Below are 19553 nucleotides of genomic sequence, written 5' to 3'. Positions count from 1 at the left end.
TGGATGGAATTATCACCACTTTATAATTTCGGTAGCGTTTATATTTCAAACAAATACAGGAAATTTTCCCTCTTTGAGAAGTAGATGGCACATAACAGTAGGAAGAGCTGAAGCAAAGAGTCCGTGATTATTTTGAAAAGAAAATGTCTAGGATAGAGCTACTTGAAGATTTCAAATTTAGTTGCTTGCTAAATTCAGATACTCAAACCAAAACAATTGCAGTTTTGGGTACAATAAAACAAGATAGAGCCATTATTGTCATTGAAAAAACTCCATTCAACGTTGACTTATTCACAAAGGACGGCGGCGGCGGCAGCAGCAGCAGTAATGATGATAATCCTATATCGATCTTGCTCAAAGATTTACGGGAGATCAATTCGAATGATGTTTACACTTGGGCTAAAGCTACGTTGAAACAGAATTTGTCAGATCTTCCTGGAGCCAAGTTCAATCTCATATACCCTGCAACAGAAACACATATTGAAAAGTATACAAGCCAAAAGCTACATTACGTTCGTGAGACGCTGGAAATGTATTACAAGTATGTTGTCCCATACATAGAAACAATGAAGGGCGATCGAATGCAATGGGTTTACAACATATTGTTTCATGAAAAAGAAAAGGAAACAGTTATTTACCATGACAAAAGTGAAAATGGGTTTGTACTATTACCCGATATGAAGTGGGATGGTGTTAATTTACAAAACATGTATTTATGTTGCATAGTCAATAGAAGAGACATTGCATCTATCAGAGACTTGAAGGGAGAGCACACAAACTATTTAAAAAGGATTCGAGAAAAAATCGAGCAAGTAACGAAAACCAACTATGGCTTAACCAGGGACAAGATTAGAATCTTTGTTCACTACCAACCCAGTTATTACCACTTCCATCTACATGTAGTTAATGTTGAACATCCTGGTTTGGGAAATGGAATAAACATTGGAAAGGCTATATTTTTAGATGATGTGATTGACAATTTAAGATTGAACGAGCACTATTATCAGGAAAAAACTATTGGGTACATTTTAGGTGAGAGTCATGCTCTTTGGAAAACGGATGGATATAGAAACCTTGTTTTAAATACGAGGCACTGACAGACACTATCGAGCGAAGTGAGATAGTGGAGCAGCACTGACAGACACTATCTGCTAAGTGAGATAGTGGAGCAGCACTGACCCGTGTGTGCTCGATAGTGGAGCAGCGCTAGCTGTCACCGACACTAACTTTGCTTTCACGTTGGTGAATAAGAGTTAATAGAAGTGCAATTTTTCAATTAGTACATAGCCCCCTAAAACCCCCTAAAACCCCTTAGACATACAAGAAAAAAACACAACTAAAGTTGAATTCAGCCTCGTTAGTCTTGTGAATAAACAAACGAAACATAAAGTAGAAAAGAACTGAGTTTACCATTTATCGATCTATAGAATAAATAGAAAAAGAAACGATTTTCATTCACAGTAATGGTGTGAGTTATTGAAGTAGTCATAATAATAGAAGAAGAAGAAGAAGAAGAAGAAGAAGAAGTAAAGTAGAAAAGCGTAAATGGTAGCACTACTTCTGTATATTTTTTTTAAATAAATGAGATGAGATGAGATGAGATGAGATGAAAAGTTCAAGTAGTGATATACATATACAAGCTAGGGGTTATAAAATGAGCGTTGGTAATAATAATAATAACTATGATGATGGTGATGGAATGTTATTAAACTTTGCTGTTCCTGAACCATCTTCAGTTAAGCAGATTCCACAAAGAAACATCAAAGTGAGCGGTGGAAGATGGAAAGAGAGACGGAAATTGCAATTGACACTTCTGGGTAAATTAAAAGAAAAACCAAAAGTAAAAGGCGCCAATAGCGTATCCATACTTGAACGGAAAACTGAGAAGAGGAAATTGGATAAAAATGATAGCGATGGCTTGAAACTGAGTCAAAATACAAGTGGTGTGCCCAAGAGAGTCAAAGTCTCGGGGGGTACAAAAACCACCACCACGCGAGGAAGTAAAGATGAGCTATACGTATCCTCCTTATTTACAAATAATAGCAAATCCACTGCTCAGGAAAATACAGATACAGTCACATCTGAAAAAGCATATTCCCCTTCAAATGCTCCTATGAAAGATGCAACTACTTTTACTGGCCTTGGTTTAAACGATAGGCTATCAAAGCATTTGACCGAGCATTTGAGATACAAGTACCCAACAAAGATTCAGAAATTGGTAATACCAGAACTACTCATTACCCACAATGACTTGTTTGCTAAGGCTCAAACTGGGTCAGGTAAGACAATGGCATTTGTGCTACCGATTTTTCACAAGTTGATGATGATGGGCAAACAAAACATTGGTAGAGATTCTGGAGTTTTTGCTGTGATATTGACTCCAACTAGGGAATTGGCTAATCAAATATACGCGGTTTTGGAAAACTTGAATCGATGTTGCTCATTTATTGTACCTGGTATTGTTATAGGTGGAGAAAAGAAGAAAAGTGAAAAAGCGAGAATACGGAAAGGCGTTAATATCCTAGTTGCTACACCTGGTAGATTAGTTGATCATTTGGAAAATACAAAGTCGTTGGATATAGGGCAAGTGAGGTACTTAGTATTAGATGAAGGTGACAAATTAGTGGAGTTGGGGTTTGAGGAAACTATTTCAAAAATTACAACGATTATTGATAATAAATCAGCAATACACATTACAAGAGACAAGTGGCCGGATTTACCTAGTAAGAGAATCAACATCTTGTGTTCTGCTACATTACAAAATAATGTAAAAAAGTTGGGAAGCATTTTTTTGAATAATCCCAAGATGATCTCGGTTGATCGGGAGGTTGAGGGAACTATCCAACTTAATAATGATAGTGATGATGATGATGATGATGATAATAATAATAATAATATTGGTGGTTCCACAACAGCAACTAATTCACATGAGTCCTTTGCACCAGAGCAGTTGACACAAAACATTATTATTGTACCACCAAAGTTGAGGCTAGTTTCTTTAAATGCTTCGTTGGTTAACTTTGCTAGTGAGATTGAAAAGCTGAGCAATGCTTCACGAACCATGGTGTTTTTCTCGTGTTCAGACTCTGTGAATTACCATTTTGACGTATTCACAAGAAATGGGAAAGTAATCAAGAAAATCAAAGATCAAGAAACTGGTGAAACAAGTACAGTCATGACTGATCCCGAGGATTTGGTTGAAGAAAATAATGCCATTGGAGAAGTAACAGCGCCTATGGTCAACGAAAATACCGTTATATACAAGCTTCATGGGTCCTTGTCACAGCAAACGAGAACCACAATATTACAAAATTTCATCAAAGAGGATCCTCGGTTCCCACACAAGATTCTATTTTGTACCGATGTCGCATCGAGGGGTTTGGATTTACCAAATATATCCAATGTAATTGAATACGATGCTCCGTTCACTATTGATGACCATTTGCATAGGATTGGACGGTCAGCAAGAGTTGGTAAACAGGGAAATGCAACTTTATTTTTATCCCCTGGTTTAGAAGAGGGCTATATTGATGCAAAGTTGAAAGTTGTCCATCCTAGACTGGACAGTCTTCGAATACTCAATTATGAGAAAAGTTTACAGCAAGCATTTGCCAAAGAAGATGGACTGACGAAGAAAAATAAACACAACAAGTTGGGTGACTGGGACATTCATGCAACCACCTGGCATTTGGATATAGAACGATGGTTGTTGGAAGACTCTCATGCGTTGTCTCGAGCAATACTTGCATTCACTTCACATATAAGAGCTTATGCTACCCACTTGTCAAGTGAACGTAGTATCTTCAATGTGAAAGCATTGCATTTGGGTCACATTGCAAAGAGTTTCGGATTGAGAGAAACGCCAAAGAGTTTAGGCAGGAAGTCTGCTAAAGTTAATGAAAGCAGCAATAGTGAATCCACTCTATCAAAAAGAAAGAAGGAAGATCCAAGAAAGAAAATGTTGCGTATAGCTAAAATGGCGGTAAACTCGTCAAGCAGTGAGTTTAATTATTGAGAGTCAAGAGTCATGATATAAGAAACAAAACAAAAAAAAAAAAAAAAATTTGGTGCATTAATAAAATGATCTGTCTATAAATTCTGAAGGTGTTGTAGCAGTTTTTAGCTTTATCCCGTCTGCATCGTCTTGTAGCTGTTGCTTTAGGCTTTGAAGCGCAGAGTTGTTGCCCATCTTCCATGTCAAATGTTGCCATTGTTCTTCATCGCAATTTCTAGCAGACCTTAAAGACTCGCTTAGAGAGGTTCTATTACTGTCCTGGCCAAAAGCCGAGGTCTTTGCTGCACTTTGTAAAACTTCTACAGCTTGTGTATCGACTGGTGAATCTTGCTGTGCTGGCTTTTTCATTTGCAAACTACTCTTATCCAAATCATCAAGATATTTGAAGCTCGTGCGAAGCTGAACTGACGAATCAATATTGAATAAAACGATTTTCTTGTTAATGCCATCATTGATAATTTTGCCGGCATATATCCCGGTATCGTTGGGATCTAGCACCCCAGAAAGCGACTGAAACTCGATACTTGGCCCCCAATCATCAACTTTACTTTGATCAAAGAACTTGTCCAGGTTCATTGGTAGCTTGATATCGAGTAAATGGGATTTAGGTTTGATTGTAGCAGAGACTAGTTCTTCTCTAAGTAAAGACCTCGTTTTAGAGCGGCCGGGAAATTGAAGAAGATGTACTGATTGTGTCTCCGTACTTGGTACGTAGTTCATTAGTAAAGGAATGGTCTCAACTATGGGATCTTCGTCTTCCTCTCCAAATTGAATATTTGCATTGTCACGACTACTACTACTACTACTACTAGCACCTTGTTGAAGTTGGTCTTCAAATGACAGCATTTCTTCGTCTTCTTCCTTTATAGTCGATGTTGACGGTTTATATCTATCCTCATCTTCATCCTCCACAAATAAACCCAGGCTCATACTGTGTTCTTGATGTTCTTTAAACAAACTTTAAAAAGTCCATCATTATACTTCCTAGGAGTTTTTTAATTTTAATCTTTTTTTTTTTATTTTTCTTTTTTTTTCATCATCTCTGAAATCCGAGATGATCAACCAACATTTTCAACATCATCTGGTTTAAAGGTATATCAAGAACCTGGTTTATGTAATAATGACGGAAATATTTGATATAACGGCGACTTACCATAAGTTTTTAAAAGAGGATCAGGATATGACTATGCCTATAGCGGCAATTGAGTCACTTGTGACTATGTTACGACTCAAACAACCATCGACGTCTTCAGAGTTGATCAACTTGGTATCAAAGAATATCGAAGTGCTAAAATCTTCTATTCCCAATAATATATCCCTCTCAGCAGGGTGTGACTTATTCATGAGATTTGTCTTGAGAAACACAAACATATACAGTAATTGGGAATCCTTTTTTAAAAATTTGATTGAAAATGGTGAATTATTTGTCAAAAGAGCCAAGATTTCACGAGATAAGCTGGCAGAATTTGGGGTTCCGTTTATTAAGGACGATGATATTATTTTGGTGCATAGTTACTCTCGTGTTGTGTTTACGTTGTTGCTCAAGGCTAGAAAGGAACAACTTACCAGATTCAAGGTTCTAATAACCGAGCTGAGACCAACGGAAAATGGGTACTTGATGGCTCAAAAGTTGAATGACGCGGGAATTCCGTGTGAGGTCATTGTCGATAATGCTGTTGGCTACGTATTACACAAAGTGGATAAGATTTTCGTTGGCGCAGAGGGAGTTGCTGAAAGTGGTGGTATTATTAATCATATAGGAACTTACCAAATTGGATGCCTAGCGAAAGTCAATAATAAACCATTTTACGTTATAACTGAGTCTCACAAATTTGTTAGATTGTTCCCACTTGCACCTAATGATTTACCAAATATGAATTACATTTCCACATTGAGTGACCAGGAAAGTGAGTTTAGCGAGAATTTTAAAAAGAAATCTGATCATTTTTTGGACGAGCATTTTGTTGATTTTACTCCGCATGAGTATATTACAGCTTTGGTTACCGATTTGGGGGTTTTAACGCCATCAGCCGTTAGTGAGGAGTTGATCAAAATTTGGTATGATTAAAATAAAATATCTTTCTAGAATGGAAATTGTGTTTGGACAAATTTGAACCAGTTTCACTGATTTGTTTTTTTTTTTTTTATGGAATTTACTCTTCTCTTAGTGTTTCTCACTCTTTAAGGCACATTCGTAGCAAGGAGCTATCAACATGGTTCAACTAAACCATCTCAACTCCTCGAGAGACTAGATCGGATCATGTAAGTCACGTGATATGCCTTTAGAGTCCCTCCTCATCAGAAAACCACCAATTGAGAAGGAACGAAAAAAAAAAAGGACCCCATTAAGTTGACCAACAACTAAATTAATTACCGATTACTAGTACCATGTCCAAATTTGTGATCCCCACTGCATTGAAGGAGCTTAGATTCCACTTGTCACAGACGGGAGAGGCGTCAGTTCCTTTACGGAGCTTTTTGAAGAACAACTATTCTAATATAAAAAGTCAGCTGAACTATAAATTGCCTATACTAATTCGAGAAAGTTTTGGTGTCCCACCAACTTTGACAGCGAGATTTGAACGTGGTGAGGAGGTAAAGAGGAAATTAGAAGGATTGGATGAGAAAGGTATTGCAGATGCGTTGAAGGAGTTGTTGAAAAAGTAAGAAAATGAAAGAAAATGGAAGAAAAAATATGGGGGGGGAGAAGGGGGAGGAGAGGAATATCAAGGTTATTTAATAGGCCTGGTCTAGTAAGATTGGTCAACATTGTTATCAATGACTAACAAGTGTGTGAATTCAAAGTGCGGGGACAGTGTTGCTAAAGTGTAGACAGTGTTGCTAAAGTGTAGGGACAGTGTTGCTAAAGTGTGCCGTGTGTGTATATATCTATATACACCAATGAAAATGAAAATGAAAAGGCAAGATATTTTTTTCAATACCTTTGTAGCCTTACATTTTGTTAATTTAGAACTAGCAATTTGTTTTCTGTGTAACTCAACCACGCTAACAAATATTGTAGAAGAAGAGGAGGAGGGGAAAGAAGGTATGTTTTCAGAAAATGACAAGTGTTTTCAAACTACTGTTAAACGTATATATTTGCAATATTTTTTGTATGAAAACTCATCAAAAAAACTAAATTTGTTTTGTATTTCGCAACTTCTTCTATATACAAGTGTATTTTATTAGTATACATTTATATGAATATTGATTCGATATGTATTTTTAGGGCAAGTATCGCGACCGACACTATCGAACAGAGTGAGATAGTGTTGATAGTGTGTATACTCTTTTCTCGTCTAGTCTCTATGCTCCACTATCTTGCTCTCGATAGTCTCAAAACACATCTATGTTTTTAGAGTACACTTTCCGAAGAGGAGAATTCACCAACCTGGTATACCCCCCATCCTAAACTTGCATACTCATCATTGTAAAGCTCTTTGATCCTATCGTTCGAGTCATTTGCAATACCACCTGCAACAACAATGGGTAAGAAATGTTCCAATGTTGGATGGGCTTGTCTCAAAATATGTAGATTCTTTAAATTATTCAATCTTGTCAATAAATCATCACCTTGATTGTTGTTGTTGTTGTCTTCATTTTCCAAAATATTAGTGAGAAGTTTATTGAATGGCTTTACATAGGGCATCACGCCTTCGGGTTGTCTCATTGAATATCCCAAGTCTCTCAAATTATGCACTGACATTCCCGAGCAAATAACCATTCCAGTAAGGTATTTCTCCTGTCTTTCGTCCCATATCTTATTGCTTCTAAAATGATTAAGCACTTTGCCTAGTTTGTAATGGGTGTCAAAGTCAGAATCATTAGCGGCTAATGAGACTTGAATAACGGGGCAATCCAAATCAAGGCCCTTGACTTTTGGTTGTGGAGTGGTTTGGGTAGTATAGTCACTGAATGCTACCTTGAACGGTACCCAAACACCGTGATCTATTCCTCTTTCAACTACCTTACAATCAAAGCTGTTTGAGACCAACTCTTGTTTTACATGGTTTGCAATAAATTCATCATTTTTGGTATGAAACTCTTCTTTGTACATATAGCTGGGAAACCCATAAAAATCATAAATCAAGGGATTTTCACTAGAATTATTTGCAATTTTGTTGATTTCAATTAGATTTGAACCACGACTTTGCCAATGAGCACTAACTACAAGAATGTAATCTGGTTTCCACGATTTGATCGTTTGACCTAGTTTTTTGATTGTTCTCCATGCTCCCTTATTGCCGAATGGGTCATCTTCATACATAAATGTAGGGCCTCCATGACTGAAAAAGAATGTCGGCAAGGGATGTACATTTTTGATAAATTTGGAAGCTAAAGCTGAAGCGGTATGCGAAGAGGTTGAAGAAGAAGGAACCATTGTTGAGGGATCGGCTTTTCCTTTGGTATAATAATAATATGTTGCAATCGATATAGGTATAGATATGAGTGTCCAAAAGTTCATGCTAAGTAAGTTTTTGAGTTTCTTCTTATATACTCATCATTGAGTAGAGTTTGGAGGAAGGGGCAAGTCACAAATACACCTTTTTTAACAACAGGTATAAACTTCCTTCTCTATTAAGCTTACTTTGAATAGAGCCTTCTTCCATTAGTAAGGGGATTACAAATCACGCATCACGTGATTGATTGATAAGCATTCTATTTTTTTTTTCTTAGTGGGGCATTAATAATTCTGGAAGGTGAATATCAACATACACACACACTCTCTCTTGAAGAAGAAGTATGGAGTGTGGATTTATGTGAGGATGAGACTTGAGCAAAAGAGTAATATGTCTGTACACTATCGAGCATAGAGACTAGACGAGTGAAACGAGTCTAGTCGAGAAAAGAGTATAAATACTGTCAACACTATCAAGAGAAGAGTACAAACACTATCAACACTATCGAGAAAAGAGTATAAACACTATCCACACTATAAGAGAAGAGTATAAACACTATCAACACTATCGAGAAAAGAGTATAAACACTATCAATACTATCAAGAGCAAGATAGTGGAGCATAGAGACTAGACTCGTTTCACTCATCTAGTTGAGAGAAGAGTATAAACACTATCAACACTATCAAGAGCAAGATAATGGAGCATAGAGACTAGACTCGTTTCACTCATCTAGTCGAGAGGAACACACTACTCTCTACTTCTACTGCTCCACTAGCTCGCTTTGCCCACTAGTGTTGCTATACTAGGGAGAAGACATTTCAAGATATATGGTGTCTCTTTGTATATTTGATTAGTTGCAATTTCTTTTTTTCGCAGCCAAAAAATATACGAGTTTTCATTGACCAGTAAATTCCTGCAACAGAACAAGTAGTGTAGAAAAATCAATATATATGAAAAAAGATCGGGTTTCCTAATTAGGTGATTTAGCTGAGAAAAAAGAGTCAAAAATATGTCAAAACTGCCGACGCTATCGAACAACACTTGGTAGACACTATCGAGCGACACTAGTGAGCAAAGAGAGCAAATGGAGCAGTAGAAGTAGAGAGTAGTGAGCAGCACTGACAAGTTACACTATCGACACTTGAGTTGTAACAAACTACAAGGTGTTGCTCCACTATCGAGCGAAGCGACACTATCTCGCTCCGCTCAATAATGAGCACAACACTGATTAGCAACACTTTCTTATCATATTCAACCTAAATCAAACTCATGTGTTTTTCTCGACTAGACTCGTTTCACTCGTCTAGTCTCTATCTCGGGTTGTTTTTGCTTACACATCTACCTCGCGGTAGATGTGTGAATTTGGCATCAAGTATTGCCTATATTTTTCGTAAATCATCAAATGCAATTTAAATTTAAAAGCCAAATAGATGGATTTCCCTCTATTTAGCCTCACTTGACACCCGCCATATGGAAAACTATTTTTTTTCTTTTTGTCCAGGCAAGTCTATTGAGATGTTACTTATTATTAGAGTCTGCATTTTTGGGAAATCTACATTGTTCTTCTACATTGCTGAATTATCCATACTGCTTCTATGTTATCTTCTACATTCCCTCCCTGAATTCCCACATTGCTCCTGAATTATCCAAATTGCTCCCTAATTATTTTTCTATTGCTTTTCTACATTAACTTATTTTCCTATTGTTCTACATTGCTACTAATAAAGAACAATCTTTGCACTTTTCAAAGAATAACACTTGTAATGCGTGACAAGGTTATGTAGGTTATTGTGTATCAGCAAACAAAAAAAATTATTAGTCAAAATTTCACGGTAGTAATAATTGAGAACAACAACTTAACTAAAAAGCCATCTCTCAAATTTCGTCAATTGCTATTTATTTAAATTATCAACAATTTTCTAAATCTGGTAAAGTCAACAGTTTGTCCAAAAAAGACTCGTTGATAATTCCTTCAGATTTGCCCCTAACCTTAAAATGGGTTTATTTGACAGAAGAGTATGTCGCAATATAATAGATAAAGGTACCGCCACCCCCCCGCGAGAGTCCTCCCCCCCCCCTTCCGTTCCTGCTTTGGATGGATCTCTTTTTTTCCCTTCTTTTTTTCTGGCTTGCTTCTTGGCTTCCCTTTTCTTAGAGAATTTATTCAATTGAAAATATACTAACGGCTAATGTGCTATCTTAGAGGAGATATGATTCATATCAAGGTTTCAGCAAATATACTCATGATATAAATACTTACCATCACCCAACACAACATGCTGGTTTACCAATCACCGTAAATGGACAACAACAACAACAACAACCCCACGTACAACTGCAATTGCAACGTACACAATCTTTGACTAGTGCCGGTCAAGCCGCTGCCGCTGCCTTGAGATTACATAGTAGTCCGATTCAGAATTATGGTGGTCAAACTGTACCTCAACGTCAACATAAGGCCAATGCAAGATCGAATTCGCTAAGTGTTGGTAATAATGGCCCGCTAAAGCAGTATCTTTATACCCCGCAGCCATCTTATGATCCACGGACACACAATTTCCCAGCAGCAGCAGCGACAGCAGCGACAGCAGCGACACCTAGAAGGTACAATAGCTTAACCTTACAGAGTAGAAACAGTCTCACCAGGAACAGCCAGATAACTCGAGGACAACAATTGAGCAACGCAAATCTTTATGAAAAGACTGGTAAAAAACCAGCAAGAGATAGGGAAGGACGTGAAGAAGAGGAAGAAGTAGTAGAGGATGCAGAATATGTAGTTACAACAACAACTACAAAAGTAGTAGACCAACATGGTCGAACTCAGTCCATCACCACGAAAACGGTGAAAACATTTCCCGATGGATCTAATATAATTGAAACAGCAACAAAGAATATCTCGAGAAATAACTCTAGATCCAATTCACTCAGCTCAGCTAACTATAGAAATAACTCAATGTCACACATTCAAGCTAATTTAACAAAAATTGATGAAGATTTACAAAATTTCGATTACGATTATCAAGTCGATGAACCAGGAACCAAACTCAAATTGAATAGGGGGAACAGTAATGGTAGTAATTCCCTTGAAGAAATCAAGGAATCCGCCATAGATAGTGACAGTATTGATCATAATAGTCGTGCTAATCTCGAAATTGGTGAGGTAATATCAGAACAAGAATCGCATCAACGTCTAGGTTCAGCTTTTGTGGAGCCGCCACAGAATATTACCCATCAAGATAAAGATAGAACCACATCCTTAAGCAGTCAGGGTCAACATTTGAGATCGATTTTGAAAACCAGTAGTAATAAGTCATATGCAGATGAAACAGCGCTTGAAAATGTTGAAACTGTAACTGCTCAAGAAATTACCAAATCAAACAGTGGGCCTTCCATCACTACAAGTCCCGTGGTCAATTCTTCACCATCTGCTCAGCATCCTTATAAGAACTTTGCAGAGCCGCCTGCGTTACTGCATTTTTCTGAAAATATTCCACAACCTGAACACACCCAACAAGATCAACAACAAGAACAAGAACAACAGCAGCAGAAGCAGCAGCAGAAGCAACAACAACAACAACAACAACAGCAACAACAACAACAGCAACAACAACAACAGCAACAACAACAACAGCAGCAGCAGCAGCAGCAGCCATTCACAACTATGAGGACAATGCGGCACAGTCCTTCTGGTTCAAACATTACGCCACTGCAGCAAAAATCACCAGTGACGTCTCCAAGACAAGCTGCTCATTATAGTCATTCTTTGGGAAGTTCAATCAAATTTGATGAAAATGTGAAAACAATACTAGTTCCCCCCAATGAATCATCTGCTAGTCCTGTAACAACAGCAGCACCAGCAGCAGCAGCAGCACCAGCGGGATCACCACCACAAACACAAAAGCAATACACACCTGCTCATAGACTGAAAGTACCAGTTTCAGGATCATCACTATTAACGGAACCAAGTCCCGATTTTTACGCAGCAGCAATGCAAGCGGCTTATAAAAAAGTTTACGGAGATCGTAACCCAAATGTGAGTACACCTGTTCCTCAAGCATCTAGCTTTACTCAAGCATCTCCGCCTTTGGCAGAAGCCACTCGGCCATTCAAATCTCGTACACAACGGAGATCCAAATTTGGCTTTCTTCCTTTAAGTTCTCGTGAAGATCATCAAGAACATGATTACCAACAACAACAACAGCAACAACCTGTAGTAAATCAAGTAGTTGATGATCAACAAGCACAACTGCCGCTAACACCTCCACAACCAGTTCACCAAACTCAACGTACTTCCTCGATGGATTCCCTTAGCAAGAAAAAACACCAACAGGATAAGGAAACAGGAGCAAGTCAATCAGTTCCGCAAAATTATGAATATACTAATCATCACAAGGAGTTTGCGTTGTATTCAATGAGAGATGAACCCGCTGTTGCATTAAAGAGGCAAGAAAGAGCTAAAGAGGAACAAAGGTTAGCCAAACAACAAGCTAAAGAGCAGGCGAAGGAGGAAAAACAAAAGATGAAGGAACAAGCTGAAGAAGAGAAACGAATTGCAAAAGAACGAGCTGAGGAAGAAAAGAGATTAGCCAAGGAACAGATTGAGGCGGAAAAGAGGGCACAGAAGGAGGCAAAGGAAGCAAAGACAAAAGACAAAAAGCTATTTGGTGGACTTTTCAGCAAAAAGAGACGCCATAGCCATTCCGGCAACCCGATTGAATCATCTGAAACTAGTCAACAACTACAACAACAACAAGAACAAGAAGAAGCGAAAAGACGGAGTCTTGCTTTACCTAGAGAGACAGGCATTCTTAGTGCTTCTTATGGTGGTGCTGATGTACCTACAGTACAAGGTCATTCTACCACTCCTACTCAGATCATCCAGGAAACCCAGCAAACCACTGTTGGTAGGCCCAATGAAGTTGTCGATGAACCTGTTGCAGCAGCAGTTGGTGCTGCCAATGGCTTTGTGTCACAGGATTTAGGCCCTGTGCCTGTGCATGCAGCCAATACCAGTATTTCTACTCCACAAATGTCATCTGATATCACAGATGTTTTTGCTTCCAATAACTCTGGGACATCGATATCAAGAAAGGCGGATGCTTTGTCTAGTCCAGGAATGCATTCGTTAGATCCACGATCTTTAGGCAGTCAAGAATCCACGTTTTTAATGGAAACAAGGAATAAAAGAAACAACAACAGCAATAATAGCATCGTCGATAGCAGCATCGTCGATAACGGCATCATCGATAACGACATCATCAATAACGGCACCAGCAATAATCACAACAGCACTAATGACGAGAATGAGTTGGTTAGGGATAAAAACCATTTGAATGAGTCTGATTTTCCAAGTGCTATTAATGCCAATGACAACGCCAATTATGCACAACCTGGTTTTGTAAAAGAGGAAGATACTGACGTTGTAGTTGTGGATGATGGAGAGTATTACCAGGTATCTGTACCAAGAAACTATTCTTATCAGGAGAGTGATTATCAAGATGCTCAAGATGCTCAAGATAATAATGAACTACCAGCCACGGATTTAACAAGCGAGAGCAGGGAAGATAGCAATCAAGGAAAAGAGGCGTCATCATTACCATTAGATACTACAGGAGAACATAGTCAACCTATAGTTTCTGTGCCCGAACTGAATGCTGCAGTCAATGCCAATCATGAAGATGTGACATTTGTGAGCGATGAGAATACTAATATTGCTACTTCCAGTAGAGAAGATTTGAACATTAATGATAATAGGCAACAACAGCAACAACCTATTCAGCAAGTAGGTAGGGAAGGAAGTTTCCAAGACGACGTACCACCACGTAGTGATATTATTCCTCCTCGTGCCGATCTTACCAGTTCTCAGCTTGCTACTGTGTATGGTATGAATAATCAAGAAGTTAAAGCCCTGGCTTTTGTTAAAGAGCAAGATTTACGTTCACAGCATCCTGAGTTACTGGGAAGAGAACATATTTCTGGATTACAGTTTATCAAGAAGAGTTCTGCAACCAATAGCACTAATTCATTTGGAAGAGGAGGCGGCGAAGAACATAGCAACAATAAAGGTGTTTGGGAGATCACTCGTACTACCCAGCCAGTGGGCAAAAATGAGCAGTCATACACACAACAACAAAGACTGCAATACACTCCACAGCGGGAACAAGCACTGCATGCAGCGTCTTCTCTGCCCCAACAACATACACAACAACACTCTTTTCCCCAAATAATCTCTTTACCGTTACATCAACCACCACCTACAACTGAAGCTGAACATGACTCGACCTCGGCTCACCCAAGCGCTGATACGCTACCAACTACCCAATCGATACACGGAGTAGAAGCGCAACCACCGACTGTCAACAATACAGAAGTAGCAGATGAGAAAGGCAAGAAAAATAAAAAGACAAAGAAGGAGAAAAAAGGTAGTAAATTTAAACAAAAAATGTTTAAATATTTCGTTAATTCTTATGATAATTAACGTAAAGGACAATATGATATATTTATATATGTATATCATTTTAATTGAGTTTTGATACATTGTTGATGAGATTTGATATTTTCAGTTTGTTCATTTTGTTCTTAGTATATGTTTAGTATAGTAGTTTAATTTTTAATATTGTCGATTTTTTTTTGATTAAGATGGTAAATGTGGATCTTTAGCTTGTGGCAGAATAAGGGAAGTTCAAACGAAGGATTCAAAAGCAGGAAAAGGAAGAAGAAGAAGAAGAGGAGGAGGAGAAAAGAAAGAACCGTGTTATATAGAAAGTGTAAAAGAAGTTGACATAAATCAAGAAGGATTTCCTAAATATTAAACTCTAAATAGTGATCTAAGATAGGCTAATTATTTTTTTTTTCCTCTTTTTTTTGTTTTTATTCAATGGTTTGTTTCACCAAATCAACCACAGATTGCTCCAATGTATATTCGTAATTTTCAATTCCTAAAATCTCCCTACTTTTTTTATCGTTTGGCATTTTGAAAGCAGATTCTGGAATTGGATCAGAATCTGGCAATTTGTCCTTGTATTGAGGAAAATTCTCTCTGATGTAGTGTATGATATTTGGATTAGTTGCCTTGTATGCTTCCAATAAGATTCTTTGGTTAGAAGCTTTGGGGTTCTTGATAACTGAAACATGTGCTTTAGCTACATCTCTTACATCAATGGCACCACTTGCAAATTCAGGTACAGGGCTATCCTTTTGTAACTTTAACAAACTTGAAATAAACATATTAGATGCCGGAAGTCTATCAATGCTTATTTTATTAGCAAAGAAAGTAGGACCAAGACATAATGCGGGGTTCAATGAAACCAAGTCGAAATGAGGCTCTTCTTGTTTAATGAAATTCCAAGCAAATTTTTCATTTAATTTCTTCGATGTGAAGTAAGCCATGACTCCACTTGTTTTACCTTGCTCAATATCTAGTGGGGACCAATCATTATCAGAATACTCCGCATTATAGCTGTATACCTTATCTGGACCAACCATGGCAGACAGCGAAGAAGTCAAAATCACTCGTTTAATTTGCTCACCATGGTGCTTAATTGAAGTCAATGTATTTTCAATAATAGCAAGACTTGGGTCCATTACTTCTTTTTTCTGATCCTGGGCATCGAACTTGACCACAGCGGCAGTAGCAATAAATACGGTTGCTTCTTTGTGTTGTTTCAATACAAAATCAATTGAATTGGGTTTCTCCAATTGGTCAACAACATCAATGGAAAGTAATGGCGAATCAAACAGCTCAATAAGGTTTGTTCCGTCGATTTGAGACCTGACAATTGCGACAACTTTATAGCCTTGCTTCAACAATTCACCAATTATATGTTGACCAATATAACCACTTCCTCCGGTAATAATAACTGTTTCCGGAACTTGTTGCTCACTAGAATTGTGGTGGTGTTCGTGATGGAGGCCTGGAATATGCATATTATTTTCTTCTAGCTACAAGCAGTAAAAGATAAAAGGTTTCAAGGTAAACGGAAAAAGAGGAGAATTTATCAAAGGAAAAAAAAAATTCACCAACCCATCTCACCAACGCTCCTTGTAGTTTCAGGTCATTCTCCAAAACTCTTATTGTGATTGCTGTGCCGTATATCAACTAATGTGATATTTACTAAAATTAAAATTTGGACTTTTTTATTTCTTTTTTTTTTGCAACTTTTTCCGTTTTTGGCTTTAATTGGACGTTTTAAGCTAAACATTCAATCAAAACGCATTATCGAAAATTAAAAGAATTGGGCATAACCCTGGGAGAAAGAGCTGCCGGGGAAAGGAAATATATTGCTAGACACTATCGAGCGAAGCGAGATACCGGAGCAGCACTTAATAGCAACATTATCGACAATATTGAGCGACACTATCAACACTATCAACACTATTGAAACTATCGACACTATCGGCACTATCGACACTATCGGCACTATCGGCACTATCGGCACTATCGACACTATTGAGCGACACTATCGAGCATAGCGAGATAGTGTCGCTTCGAGTTTTCGTATTGCATATTTGAGTTCAAGAAATTTACCACAACATGCCTAAGATGATGTTTCATCTACTTTAATAAAATGATACACGGTAGCGCTGAATAATGTATCAAACAGTTACGTAGCTAAGACAAAAGGAAAAGAATTCAAAGGTAGGAGAGATAATAGGAGGTAATAATGGTAATAATGAATATACTTGATTTGCTATGAAAAATGGTCATGGCGAGTCAAGTACATCCACATCAATCTCGAGCTAAAAAGAAAGAATCTCAACCGTTTGGTAGTTTATTTTATTTTTTATTTTATTTTTTATTTTTTTTTTGCAGCAATTGAATAATGTTCAAAGAATACAACAAGTCAAATGTGTTTTTGATACGACTTTTCAACACAAGACCCGTGTAGACGAATTGAGAGCAGTTTGCGTGTGCTAGATAAGCCTACAATAAATGGCAAAAGATGAAAAAAAAAAAAATTAGCACGATTATTCTTTGTGAGTTGCACAACTCTGCTACGTATTGATTTTGATCACTAATCAAAGGAATATATTACTTTAACAGTTTACTTGAGAATAAAACAAATATCTCTTTCTAAAATCTAAGAACCGCCCATGTAGCCAAAGCTGCCAAAACACAGGATACAGCTACTACAAAATGTATAAAAAATCTTTCTAATTTACCAACTTTAGCACCACACAATTTAAGATAAAATAAACAAGGCAAGATTATGCAAATAATGAAACAAATAGAAGCACCTAAAATGCCAATAATCTTTTCAAATTCTGGAAACATTATAGCCAAGATAACAAAAAGTGCATTGACTCCAATTTTTGTAAAGATTCTACAAGCTGCATTTAATGTCTTTTTCCTTTTCTCCACATCGGATTTATCAACCTTGTCAATACCCAACAATACATCCAACGCCGAAATGATTGGTTTTGCGTTCAATGGAGTTTTGGCCAAGGGGATTACGCATATCAAACTTTTGATTAAGGGATAACACCAACTAGGATATCCTGTAGTATCCAAAAGCGTATTAGTCACTTCATTACTACACTTTGCACCAAACATTAAAAACCCAATAATGGCCATTGAGGAGTCCGTAGCCAAGGTTATGAAATAAGTAGTTTTCAACGATTGTGTAAATTTATATGGATGCCTCATATCGCTTTTCAAGTTTGGGAAAATGGCATGGCCGCCAAATGGCGCCAAAAGAATTCCAACTGCTAGTAATAAATCAGAGGTCGAAGAGGGCCACAAATTCGTGGGCATTACTTGGATTAACGAGCCTGGTGATGTTTGTTTGATTAGCCCGCAAACCATAACTAAGATGGTGATTGAAATTGTTGACATTATTCCAAATAGTGAAAAGATGGATAAAATTGGAAGGGGCAAAAATGTAAATGGAGTTAGTATGCAAAAAGTTATCATTTTGTTTGTTAGCTCATTATTGCTTAGTACACCAATAAATGAGTCGCTGAACAATATAATCAAGGTAACACCGGCACCCATCAAGTCTACTGAAAACAACAAGGATATGATGAGTTTTGCAGTGGAGCCATAGGCAGCATAACCGACATCGGCATAGGTCATGATTGTATCGTCGACATCCATAGCTTTTGAAAGTAATGTTGCAGTCCAAAAAGTAGTTATACCACAAAGAAACAAAATCAGTAAACCCAAAACCCAGCCAGCTCTCATTAACCCAACAGGCAATGCCAATAAACCCACGCCAATTAAACAATTGACTGAATTAAAAATCGTCTGTGGAGCCGTTGAGTGTCCTGCTAAAACAGTAACGATGTTACCTTCTCCATCCTCAACTTTCTTTAAGAGAATTTGCGATGCAGTAGTTGCTAATGAAATCGAACTTCTTAAACTGGAAAATGAAGGCTGAGGAAATACTTTCTTTTTACCAAAAATTGGAATTTCATCAGACTTTGACCCTTGCCTCGACCTCGAGTCGTTCATAGCATTAACAATATCATCTTGGTAAAAGACGTCATTATTTGGTAGCGCATAATCACCCAAGGGAGTATTATTCATAAATTGTTGATTTCGATTATGAAGAGGAGAATCATGAGCAACAATTGAGCTTAGTCGCTCACCACGATACGAAGGCACTATCAACTCAGGATCGAAAGTTTCATCTTCATAAAACAGTCCGTCTCTGTTTCCCTGGGGTGACGGATTATCTATGAAAAATGACCGTTTCTTGTGAATCGCATTATCTATTTTAGAAGCAGTGAAAAATTGAGCTCGTGTAAATGAACTAGCAAAATTGTGTAGCGAGTTAGGCCCCTTGAACGAACCAATTGGCGTATCCAAAAACGAATGAGTCACAGAGGGACGTCTAGACGATAACAACGAAGTTAATTCGTCGTTATTGTGGCTCATTTTTGAACCAAAAGCTGCTTGCTGTTGTTGAAATGAAATAAATTGAATAAAATGATAAGCAAATGAAATTGAAAAATAACGAGATGAGAAGAAAAAAAGAGAGAGATACCTCGGTCTTATGTTTGGTACATATATATTGCCTATTTAAGTAATCTACAGCTGCCCACTATCGAGCAGAGCGAGATGGTGGAGCAACACTTTGTAGCTTAGTAGCTTATTACAACACTATCTCGCTCTACTCGATAGTGTCTATACAAAT

At 37.6% G+C, this 19553-nt stretch overlaps 8 protein-coding genes across 8 annotated transcripts; 4 read left to right on the top strand and 4 right to left on the bottom strand. All coding sequences in view use genetic code 12, as the record gives it.

Annotated features, from left to right (window-relative positions):
• Positions 1–143: 143 nt before the first annotated feature.
• KGF56_002118 (5'-(N(7)-methyl 5'-triphosphoguanosine)-(mRNA) diphosphatase) lies at positions 144–1097 on the top strand (the record flags this gene model as incomplete). The annotated part of the gene is made up of 1 exon (XM_049323313.1): positions 144–1097. One exon carries the CDS (start codon positions 144–146, stop codon positions 1095–1097), a length of 954 nt encoding a protein of 317 aa, XP_049180907.1.
• Positions 1098–1654: 557 nt separating this feature from the next.
• Positions 1655–4015, top strand: DBP7 (putative ATP-dependent RNA helicase; the record flags this gene model as incomplete). The annotated part of the gene is made up of 1 exon (XM_049323312.1): positions 1655–4015. The coding sequence occupies one exon, from the start codon at positions 1655–1657 to the stop codon at positions 4013–4015; it is 2361 nt and encodes a 786-aa protein (XP_049180906.1).
• Positions 4016–4072: 57 nt separating this feature from the next.
• On the bottom strand, positions 4073–4945 carry KGF56_002116 (DNA-directed RNA polymerase III subunit; the record flags this gene model as incomplete). The annotated part of the gene is made up of 1 exon (XM_049323311.1): positions 4073–4945. The coding sequence occupies one exon, from the start codon at positions 4943–4945 to the stop codon at positions 4073–4075; it is 873 nt and encodes a 290-aa protein (XP_049180905.1).
• Positions 4946–5069: 124 nt separating this feature from the next.
• On the top strand, positions 5070–6682 carry KGF56_002115 (GCN3; the record flags this gene model as incomplete). The annotated part of the gene is made up of 3 exons (XM_049323310.1): positions 5070–5099; positions 5175–6073; positions 6400–6682. 3 exons carry the CDS (start codon positions 5070–5072, stop codon positions 6680–6682), a joined length of 1212 nt encoding a protein of 403 aa, XP_049180904.1.
• A 688-nt stretch (positions 6683–7370) lies between these two features.
• On the bottom strand, positions 7371–8480 carry KGF56_002114 (uncharacterized protein; the record flags this gene model as incomplete). The annotated part of the gene is made up of 1 exon (XM_049323309.1): positions 7371–8480. One exon carries the CDS (start codon positions 8478–8480, stop codon positions 7371–7373), a length of 1110 nt encoding a protein of 369 aa, XP_049180903.1.
• Positions 8481–10410: 1930 nt separating this feature from the next.
• Positions 10411–14893, top strand: KGF56_002113 (uncharacterized protein; the record flags this gene model as incomplete). The annotated part of the gene is made up of 2 exons (XM_049323307.1): positions 10411–10431; positions 10619–14893. The coding sequence occupies 2 exons, from the start codon at positions 10411–10413 to the stop codon at positions 14891–14893; spliced, it is 4296 nt and encodes a 1431-aa protein (XP_049180902.1).
• Positions 14894–15285: 392 nt separating this feature from the next.
• On the bottom strand, positions 15286–16341 carry KGF56_002112 (uncharacterized protein; the record flags this gene model as incomplete). Its single annotated transcript, XM_049323306.1, has 1 exon — positions 15286–16341. One exon carries the CDS (start codon positions 16339–16341, stop codon positions 15286–15288), a length of 1056 nt encoding a protein of 351 aa, XP_049180901.1.
• Positions 16342–17488: 1147 nt separating this feature from the next.
• KGF56_002111 (uncharacterized protein) lies at positions 17489–19294 on the bottom strand (the record flags this gene model as incomplete). Its single annotated transcript, XM_049323305.1, has 1 exon — positions 17489–19294. One exon carries the CDS (start codon positions 19292–19294, stop codon positions 17489–17491), a length of 1806 nt encoding a protein of 601 aa, XP_049180900.1.
• Positions 19295–19553: the final 259 nt, after the last annotated feature.

The sequence above is a fragment of the Candida oxycetoniae genome, assembly GCF_023343755.2.
Source record: "Candida oxycetoniae strain CBS 10844 chromosome Unknown scaffold13, whole genome shotgun sequence".
Taxonomy (NCBI): Eukaryota; Fungi; Ascomycota; class Pichiomycetes; order Serinales; family Debaryomycetaceae; genus Lodderomyces; species Lodderomyces oxycetoniae.
The sequence above is the reverse complement of the archived record's forward strand: the minus strand, read 5'-3'. Positions and strand labels throughout refer to the sequence as shown.